General features: G+C 41.7%; 1 protein-coding gene across 1 annotated transcript in view; it reads right to left on the bottom strand.

Annotated features, from left to right (window-relative positions):
• Positions 1-10,612, bottom strand: part of KCNU1 (potassium calcium-activated channel subfamily U member 1) — a 41,115-nt gene that overhangs the window by 27,490 nt on the left and 3,013 nt on the right. The window contains exons 2-14 of the mRNA XM_019622589.1: positions 10,440-10,556; positions 9,876-9,937; positions 8,050-8,140; positions 7,185-7,296; positions 6,510-6,585; positions 5,987-6,062; positions 5,475-5,645; positions 4,973-5,064; positions 4,256-4,369; positions 3,306-3,411; positions 2,186-2,268; positions 1,513-1,582; positions 936-1,108 (exon numbers count right to left, since the gene is read on the bottom strand). Coding sequence (XP_019478134.1) covers positions 936-1,108; positions 1,513-1,582; positions 2,186-2,268; positions 3,306-3,411; positions 4,256-4,369; positions 4,973-5,064; positions 5,475-5,645; positions 5,987-6,062; positions 6,510-6,585; positions 7,185-7,296; positions 8,050-8,140; positions 9,876-9,937; positions 10,440-10,556 — 1,343 coding nt within the window. The remainder of the gene's footprint in view (positions 1-935; positions 1,109-1,512; positions 1,583-2,185; positions 2,269-3,305; positions 3,412-4,255; positions 4,370-4,972; positions 5,065-5,474; positions 5,646-5,986; positions 6,063-6,509; positions 6,586-7,184; positions 7,297-8,049; positions 8,141-9,875; positions 9,938-10,439; positions 10,557-10,612) is intronic.

The raw sequence follows: 10,612 nt of genomic DNA, 5'->3' as shown, positions 1-10,612 counted from the left end.
ATCCACAACCTCCTTGGGCAACCTGTTCCAGTGCCTCACCACCCTCCGTGTGAAAAACTTCCTCCTCATATCCAACTTAAACCTCCCCTGTCTCAGTTTAAAACCATTCCCTCTTATTACCATTGAAGAACAGGTGTCAACACAGCAATCAAAGTAACATGGTCATTTTATGACTGCAAAGTATTGGGAATCCATTACTGGAGGAAAGTGAGGCTTTATTTTTTGCAATTATTTGGGTCTTATGTGTGCCAGCTATAACTGCAGGAAAGCTGCGATGGTCTGATGAGCAGTGAAGGCCTACTCTGGGCTCAGCACCTCTCAGTGCCTTTTTCTTTGCTCCTCAAGGTAGCAGTGTGACTGAGAAAGGTTTGTTTATGTCAAAGGAACATCCTGCTACTGACAGCTCCTTTGGCTTCTATACCACCACTCATTACTTCACCATTCTCTTGGCATGTGAATGCCTTCCGCATACAACTTAATAGGCTGTTAAGAGTTTCCAAACAAAAATTATTTGATGGACTTTTTAGTTGAGAAAAGCATCACATCAAGAGTTGGCTGAGTTTTCACAGTATGCCTTAAAAACTTCAAATAACAGCTTAGCTAACTTTGCTGTGACCCAGGGAAGCATTTGGACCTGAGAAACAGCGCATCTATCAAATAGCACTGTGACTACAAACAGCAGACCTACATAAAACTTCTATATTTATTCCACCCGATATTTATATGGTTTGCCCAAATAAATTCTGCAAATGAAAAGCCCCCGAATACAGGAACAGCAGTCCAATTTAATGTTTTGTCCTGGAGAGTGAAGTATCACACACAGCCACTAGGTGATAGCAAAAGCATTTCTGCTGCAGGACTGGCAGCCCTGAGGGCTGTTTGGGCAATTTCATGCCCAGCAGTCATGTTTGTACATTTTTTTTGCTTGTTTTAATCATGTCAAAGGATTTACCTCTGTATTCTCTTTCCCGATGAACAAACTGGTCAGGAGAGTGGACAAACCAGGAACCAGGCAGCTCTGTGCCATGAAGCCCAACTTCAGCTCAGCAAAGCAGATGATGCTGTCTCCCATCCTCCAGTCCCAGTTGGGTATGTTTGGCAGGTATAACTGTTTCAGTGTAGGAAAGCAATTACAGATCAGCCCAGCAATGGACAAGGCCACTGTACCTGCACAATGATCCTCCTTGTCTTTCCTATATTTGTCATTGCACTTTTTTGACAATCCGTGCTGGAATAGACCAAGTCTAAAGCAGACTTCTGATTTTGAGGTTCTTTTGGTTTTGTCTTTCCTTTAAATGTTGAACGCACGTTTACTGACAGCTTTGACAAAAACAACAACGAAATGGTTGCTATTTATTTTTAACAGGGTTGAAAGATATTCCAGCTAGGTTAGTGGCTGTATGAGTAAGAGACATTGCACAATATCTCTGCCTTCTCCAAATAAGAGCCTTTGATTCCATTAAAGCCAGAATTCCAACTGTAACACCCTACTGAGACAGACCATGGTCATACCTTGTTACGGGACTGAATGATCTGTAAAATGACTCTTGTTTTGGGGTAGTGATTCTTGATTGACAGCACTCTGTATGAAAGATATAACTTCAGATTAATATGCTTCCTTCTGGCTACGACCCCTCATTTTTTCAAGTCCAGCTAAAGAAGTTGGACTTTCTGACCTGAATCTCCACTTCTGTAGATGCCCTACAAGTGGAAAGTAAAGATGATCCAGTTTGGAACTTGGACTTCTGAACTGATTCTGGGGGGTGAATACTACACCACCTGGGCCATCACATTCACAAAATCCAGTAGTACTACAAGAACTCATTTCAAGTCTGACTGGTACAAAAATGCTTAGAATATGAGACCTGACAGCTGAGCATAACTATTTCCAGAGTAAAACAGAGAGACTCCTTGACTGCTGATATTCAGGATAGCGAAGGAAATAATTACACTATATTTAGTAATATTATATTCTGTGCAAGACTGCACAGCTGCTACCTGTCTTAGCCCTTCAAAGCATCTGATAAAATCATAGCAGAAAGCAGTCAGTTGGCTTTCAGAGTTCTCCTGACAGAGAAAAAAAAAAAAAACTTGATGGGACAAATATGCTCTGCTGCCAGCTGCACTATCCGTGTCACTGTTAATATCAATCAGAGAATGAAAGCACTGGAGTATCTCATCCTACCTCATGATATTGGAAATGTCTTCAGTATAGGGTTCTGGAGCGCAAACATCTGCTAGAATGAGACAAGCATTTGCAGACTCCATCTGTATCCCACAGGAGAAAAGTTAAATCAGGGTTTAATCCCATATGAAGTACAACAATCTCTAACAGTGGCATGTGTCTTTAGTTAAAGACTTGCATAAGGTCATCGTGATCCTATTACTTTGGAGCTGTACACATGCCAGGATGTTTCAGCAGTGACACAGCTCCAATCAATCTTACAGTGTGTAATGTATGTTTGTATTTTCAAAGTGCTGGAACACATGAAATTTACGGTTTCTTGGGCTAACATCTTCCTAGAAGAGGTTACAAAAGCCAGACAGCAGAGCTGTGTTCTTCCCCAGCAAAGTCCATCCAATGCACTTCCAAGGGTCAGTATTTGGGCAGGTCAGAAGAAATCTTGCTCTGTCATCTAATTAATATTTGAGATCTATGGTGAAACTGATAACAAAAAAATAGTTCCATTTAGGGTAGAGTTCTTCTAGTCTTCTGGGAACCGGATGGAGATCCACCACTGAATTTCAGGTTACGAACCACCAGAAACCACAGTAAAGTTAAAGCCAATGGTGGGATTTTTTTGTTGGCTTCATTGTTTTTTTCTTTATGCCAAGTCCATTCCTCTCGCTTCTATTGGAATATTTTACTGACTCTTCAACATCTCAAAACACAAGGCCTCTTCTCTGGATGTTCACGGACGCGACTCAAACACGATGCACACTTGCAAGAAGAGGTAACTAAGGGCTATTGCAATAAGTTAGATCCTATTTCCAGAAATGCTGCTGCCCAAAATATCTCAGTTTTAAAACCAGTTGATCGCTTTGGCCTTGCCTTTATTTTTCATGGTTCAGCACTTGAAATACTTCTAGTCTGAAAAGTTTGTTATGCCCAATTCTCACATCTTCAGTTCCCAGGAGTGTTATATTGGTATGCAAAAGGTACCACTACAGAAAATGGAGCTGCTTGAAGTGTAAATCACAACATGAGCTGAGTAAAAGCAGCTGATGCATCCTTTCATAAGGGACAAGATTTTGACAAGACTGACACATCTACAAGAAAGGGCAAAAGATACAGAAGTTCTTACCCGAACTCTTTTCAGATCTTCAGAGTTCAGCGCGGAGCCATAAAAGAAAGAAGTGTAGGGTGAATAGCATTTGAACACAGCTTCCAGCTCAAGACTGGGAAGAGACCTATTCGGTATAAACAACAACAAGAAAGAAAAAAAATCCATCAATCTCTCATAATTATATGCTCTGCAGTTCTCCATTTCTCAGAGAAGCCATTTGCCGTAACTACTTACTGTTTAAAAGAGAGCTACAGGGATTTTGGCAGCTCAGCCAAAGCGCATAGTTTAGATTTTAATGAAAACAAGCTTTTATAAAACTTAACAGTCGTGAAAATGTTTCCTGGATTTTTTTTTCTCTTTCTGTCTTCTGCTATTGCCATTAATTTTTCATGAGTGTCATTCCATGCAACTGTAATTGCACGGCTCACTGTTACTGCACAGAGTCAGGAAATGACACTTCCCAGGGCTTCACTCTGCATTCTGTGCTCAAAAGGAACTGCTGATCTTCAACCTTCTCTCCAACTCAACTGTTATTTTCCTACCCAGTGTATACAAACTGTATTTCACCCGGGAACTTTGGTAACGTTCTCTTCTATGATGTATTGTAAAACTCGCATTGTGCATTGATCTCAGCAACGAAGCAAATCCCATAGGAAGGTATCCAGCCTTGGTTTAAAGATGGGTTAGAAAATCCCCCCATTCTCTAATGATTTATTTCAGTAATTATTAATCACTTCACTTCTCCAAATGTACGCCTTGTTTCCAGCTCCAGTTTGCTCAGCTTTAGACTCTAATCATTAGTCTTTATTATTGGCCATCCTTTCTAGCTTTTTTTGTTGCTGTTCTAATTTGTTTTGATCATCAGGTAATCAACTACATAACGTTGCCTTCCTTTAATGTCAGACCTCCCACCTTTCCCCTGAGAGATCAGGAAGTCCAAGAGGAAGAACTCCAAGAAATACGAATACTTACTCTCCCAGAAAAGGATTTCTGTGCAAACATTCCCTTCGTCCTGAAGCAAAAAGTCTTGCAGGAAAGTAGTAACGCTCTTCAGAGTGACATTACCACAGACAACAATATAGCTAGAAGAAGAACCAAGGAAGATTTGACACTTGGAAAACAGCAGTGGTTGTAGCAGGTCTGACACTGTATGACACAATCTGCTTGTAGTATATTAAACACATTGATGAAGCAGAACCAGGGTTTGTATCTTTGGTTTGAAGATAATTTCACCCATTGTGGATACAGACTTCAGGAGTCATTTTGGAACTGTGTTAAGAAGTGGTGAACGGTGGAGATCTGATGAGTGAAAAGTCGTAAAAGGAACGGTATGAGATCTAAAAATTGTACCTAATTTTCTGGCTCTGTGAGTGGTGAAGGAAAAACAACAACAAAAACAAACACACAGAACCTCTATCACACAGATAGCTAAAAATCAGCAAGGAGATAGACCTCCTCAATCTCTAAGTGAGGCTGCCATGTCGTCTATATTTCCTCTTCCTTTGAAAACCAAACCCACACTAATGAACACTGCTGAGGAGGTTTATTTGGACACATTTGAGGTAAAGAACAATGGAGAGTAAGTTCCAGGATTTGATTTAAGCTACTATAGGAATTTCTTATGAGCTGGTTCCCAACCTAGAAAGAGGGCTAGTTTTTATTTTCCAAGGAGTCACCATACTTACTTTTTCCCACTCATCACTTCGTAGGAGGATTTGTAACTTTTACGGCTTTGAACAATTTCCAAAACTTCAGGAATGAAATTTGCAAACAGGACCTAAGGCATCAAGAAATACCACCTTTTTCAGAGCCAATTCTGTATCTCCTAATCGTGATAAATTAATTCAAGAGAATTATATTACGTGAAACAACAGCTACAAATTTACTTTGGATTCCTAAAAGTCGCTGGCAGGGATGTATATCCCAGTGACAATGGATTTATGCTGGTGATAGACTTGGATTCATCTTGCCCAGTATTTTGGCTCTAGCCAGGAAAAAAAGTGTACCAGAAGCCCTGCCAGCTCTTAGGAAATTACTCTATAGCCATGCCAGTAAGGACTTAATGTTAAAGCTGTTTTTGCTCATTGATGCCTAATCCGTACCTGGAACCCCTCAAAGCTTTGCTGACAGCCCCGTTCATTCCTGCCCCCAGCTGCCATTTTCAGAAAAGAAAAATAGGTTTCTCACCAAGCCACCAATAATGAAGAAAAAAATGAAGGCTCGACCCAAGGCTGTTTGAACCACAATATCACCATAGCCAACGGTGGACATTGTCACCATGATGAGGTACATGCACCTGAAGTAGGTGATGGGCTGGGAATTTACAGGCTGGACCCAAGGATCTCCATTGTTTTCTACCTGTCCAGGGCAGAGAAAAGAGGAGAAAAAGTTTAGAGAGGTTTTGGTTCAAGTCCATCTCCCATCTAAAACTATTTGATTAAAAAACTGCACTCATTTTTTTTTATTGCAAAGTGATCCATTACCACAGAGGGGAGTGGTGCTGCATCAGTGCCTCCAAATCTGGCAACATATGCAAGTAAACTCTGCTGGCTTAAGTCATGCTTTGTTTTACAACCAATTTGTTCTCTCTCCCTCTCCAAAGAGAACGCTGCATTCATTACAGAAAACAGAAACCCAAATCTTGCATCGCCATACTGATTTAAGATGACAAGGAAGAACATACAGCTGATGGTACATACCAGGTGAACAAATCCTGCAGCTGTGAGCCACGTGCTGATAAACACAGCAAAGAGCTTGGAGAGCTTGATGGAGTAACTGGAGATGGGAAGACAGAATGCCTGGGATGTTAAACACGTAACACAGCACTGGCAGTGGTTAAAGCCTCCTACAGCTCTGCTCAATGAAGTATTCTCTAGTAACAGTAACTGCACAGGAAGGATTTAGAGTCAGAAAAAGTCTCCCTACATCCAAGCCCTTTCTATCACAGGCAACATGGCAGGCAATACCATTTTTCACATTTATCTGTCTTCAAAAGCTTTAAGACGTCTTGATTTATGACTTCCCCTTATCTCCATCCTCCCTCCAAGAATTTCACTGAGCTCATGGTGATAAATATTTTTGTTATTTCCAGTGTAAGATTACTGACGGTCAGCTTCTCCCCCATATGCAACACTCTCCCCCTTTGTTACCCAACCCAGCTAAAGCACAGACATCAGGGAGGAGGGTGGGCTTTGGAGGGTACCCAGCAGGGCTTTAACTCACTCATCCTTGGTGATCCTGAGGATCTGCAGTATGCGGGGAAGGTCCAACAACCTCAGTGCTCTCAAAAAACGCAGACCTGCAGAAAAGCAGGAAAGTCCATGAGAAAAAATAAACCCGTCTATACAAGTGGAGCATCTCCACGTATTCAGATACCCTCAACAATTCTTCAAACCTAGCAAGAGGGGATAACGTTGCTCTGTATTCAGAGCCTTTATAACACTGGATTTCCATTTATGTCCTCCAAGGCGCTTTGAATTATGAGAAAAATTAAGAAATGTGGTTTGTCCGAGCTGTAACCTGAAGGCTTGAGTGTCATAGAGGTCCACTGGACTACTGACACTAAGCATGCAAGAAAGCCATTCACAGAAATCAGGGTGCCACAGTTACATCCCCTCTGGGGTGGCTCCTCATCCTGTTGGTCAGGCACAGAGATTGTTGAGACTCTCAAAGCCACACAGACAGAATAGAGGCAGAGTTTGGTAATTCAGAAGTCCCACAAAATTAAAGGCTTTTTTAAAAAGAATTAAGGAATAATTTTGCTCCCAAGGAACAGTTTGGAACAATGAAAGAACAGACGGGCAGTAAAACCTCCCCAGGTCAAACCAGATTTGAAAGGAGTCTCTGTGTAGGATGCAGAACAAGTAAGGAAAGTGGGATCTCCAAGTCTTAACTTACCTAAGCAATTCTTCCTTAAGAGAGCAGAAACAAACACTGGAGGGATGGTGAAGAAATCCACGAGAGAATTCAGCTCAAGCCAGAATCTCAGTTTGTCATCAGCTGCTACAAACTGAAGATGAATCAAATCAAAGAGCATCAGTTCTGTGTGTGATCTTTGGCCTCATCAGAGCAAAAAAGGAGATCTCTGAGACAGAAATCCATTTTTGCTGTGTACTTCCTCCTGTCTAACTTTGTCTTCTGTGGACACCAACTTGATATTCCTGTTTTGCTTCAGGGCTGGAGCCCTGAGAGCACAATGATGGGTTGAACCCGGAGGTATAACAGTGCTTTCTTTCCCTTTCTCATCTGCCCCTTTCATCTCTTCTTCTAAGCTGCCTTTCTCTGTATACTGCTGCATCAGTAATAATAAATCACGAAAGCTCAGGACAGGTCAACACCACACCCTCAGCTATAAGAGAGAAAATCCCATTTTCTGGTGACTTGGCTAAAAATTCTAATGTCCAAAGCTACAATCAAAATGTATTCTACATTGATGTAACCAATGGCACCTTAACATGGTACACAGCCACATGATTTGTCCAAGAGAGGCTGAAGAGAGACCTGACCAATGGATTCAGTGCTCTAAAGACATGGACACAGACATGGCTGATGTGTGAGCTGGGAGATACTGCAGAAATGCTGGAAATAACCAGATTCCAAGGGGAGAACATAATTACAAGAAAAGGTGAAAAAAAAAACAGAGTGGCTCTGAATTAAGCTAAAGCAATCCAACATTACATTACAGAGCATCTCTGTCCGTACAGGTAAACTGCTCCCAAATAGAGTCTGTTTGTAACTCACCTTTCCCATGCAGTGCACTTACCCGTAATCCAAAGTAAAAGACGAAGAAAGCATTGAAGAATTTATCCACATAAATGACTCTGTATGGAAAGGAGAATTGGAATTGCTCTGCTCTGAGGGGAAATCCAATGTCACAGCCAGTGGGACAAAAGGTGAAAAGAGAAAACAGTGCGTTGGTTATACAGCAATATTTGACTTGAGTTCATATTTTGATTATGGAACACTGACTAAAGCAGAATTTAATCACATTCACAATTTTGTGTAATCTAAATTCCCACTTCCTTACTGAGTTATGGAACGGTAGGAGCGGGGTTTTTGTTAGCTTTAGTGAGCATGTTCAAACCGTGTTACTTATCTACCATGCAAATTCATTGGGAAGTTTGGATTTCACATATTCATAGAGTGTTCAAGCAAAAAAAAACCTCCTGTTCTCCAGGAAAGCCCTTTCACCTGTCTCACGTGGACTGCTTTACTCGTTTGTATTCCAAAACTGGGAGCTCCTGCAGTGATTTCTCACCCAGCTGCTGCTGAACACGGAGTTCTATCTGCCAAGGGAGCAGCTGAAGCATCAAAGGGTTTCCAGCAAGTCTGTCAGGTTTGCTCATACTGCCCATTTAAACGTCTAGGCCAGCCCAGTGACCTTGCACAGAAGAGGTTCATAGAGCATGCAGTTGGTGTAGGAAATCAGGGGCAAAACCTGGCAGTGGAAAGCTGGAGGGATGAGCTTCTCCCACCAGCACCACCTGGTCCAGCAAGGTCTATTGGACTGAGTGCACCCAGTGACACTGCCTGCCCCAGGAAGGCCATCAGCTACATCTATCAATCGAGCCCTTTGAGACCCCTCTTCCTCCTCCACGCGGGGAAGATTTGAAAAGCAGAAACACAATTGAGGAGATCAGTCCCATAGGTCAGAGCCCAGGCGAACGCCTACTCTCACCTACAGGTGCAGTGCTATTCGTGGAAAGAATTCCATGTGAAAGGATTAACTGCCTGTTTATTCCTTAAATATAAACTCTTTCCCTTCTGAAGCCATTCCTAGCTGTTCGTCAGATTTATAATGCCTTGGCACTGAGCACAATATTGGATTGCTCTTGATGTATAATTCTGTTTCTCAGGTTTACCCCTGCTGACTGAATTCAGCTTAGAGTGCTCCACAGCTTTTTATATTTTATTTATTTCATTTTATGATTCCATTTTATTTTTCCCACCCAAGCAAAGCACTGAGAACAATGCTCTGGCAAATTAAATCGATCAAAGGGTTTTACACATTAATATCTTTTTACCCCTAAGCACGTTCTATAAGATGTATGCATTTAGGTGAAGATTGGTAGAAGAAACGATGTGCTTTCTTAGACAGTTTTGTTATTTTACTCCCATCAAATTGTTTACAGAAACCTAGACTTTAGGGAAGAGCTCCATTCCCATTTGGGTACCAAACATAGATGGCTGGATGTTCAAACGAGGTTTGGGTAGAATGTGATGAGCTTTATTAAAAGCTTAGCATTCTCTAAATATTGCAATAGGAACAGCTGGGCTTTGAATATTTTGAAAATGTCTGTTTCAAAATGGGTTTGGGACCATTTTCAAAGCCTGTTTCCAGCTGTAGGACACAGTCACCTGTCTCACAGCTCTTCTGAAAATCCAAGCTTGAAGGCATAGACAAAAAACTACATATACCAACACCTGAACAGCTGTGACAGAAAGATACACGCTGTCACATAACAGCACCCATGGGCTCCACTATCTAATACCTGTGGCCAAAAAACAGCTCTAAGAAAACACACCAGCTTGGGTTTTCTACCATTTGTTTAAATAAGCTTTTGGGATAAACATCAGTGATGTACTTACTCAGTAAGATCAATAAAATAAATGATGAGCGTGCCAATGTTCAGAAGAAACACCAGTATCATCTGAAAACACACGTATTAAAAAGGATGTTATGAGGCTTATTCTGGTAGTAATACAGATTCCATCTAAAACACCTCTTTTATTGCCTGTCTGTGACTTACAGAAAGGCAGAAGGAACACAATTCAATTACCTGCACTCTACAACAACTCCAGGAAGGGCATTTTAGTGAGGCCTGCTCACGACGAACCAAAATCTCAACCAACACAAACCCACATTATCACATTGATTTGCTACTGCTGAGGGCTGTGTGCAGCTGACCCAGTGGTTCCCATCCAATTCCAGTGGCCTGGTTGTCCCTGGGAAATGCCAGGGAATCCACACGTGTGACTCATTCATCAAATTGGGATATACATGGTCTTCTTAGGAGGACTTTCTGAGTCATCTTCCAGACCAAATGTATTTGTAAGTGGAAGAAGTTTGAACTAGACCAAGTGACCTGCAAGTTCAGAAGGGCATCCCTCAGTGCCTTGGAAGAGGAGCCCTGTGCTAAATGCTCTACTCACCAATACACGTCCCATGGAGGTCTGGGCTGATAGCATCATTTGCATCTGTGTAGAGAAGATTCTTATGTAGTAGACTGATCTTTGTTTCCTTTTGTGTGACCACCGGGCGTCTTTGTTCTAACAGAGAAACAAAGATTGTTATCCTTGGCCATGCTGTTTCCTAAGTCAGCTAA

The sequence above is a fragment of the Meleagris gallopavo genome, chromosome 24, assembly GCF_000146605.3.
Source record: "Meleagris gallopavo isolate NT-WF06-2002-E0010 breed Aviagen turkey brand Nicholas breeding stock chromosome 24, Turkey_5.1, whole genome shotgun sequence".
Classification (NCBI taxonomy): domain Eukaryota; kingdom Metazoa; phylum Chordata; class Aves; order Galliformes; family Phasianidae; genus Meleagris; species Meleagris gallopavo.
Note: the sequence above shows the minus strand (reverse complement) of the source record. Positions and strands in the feature narration are given on the sequence as shown.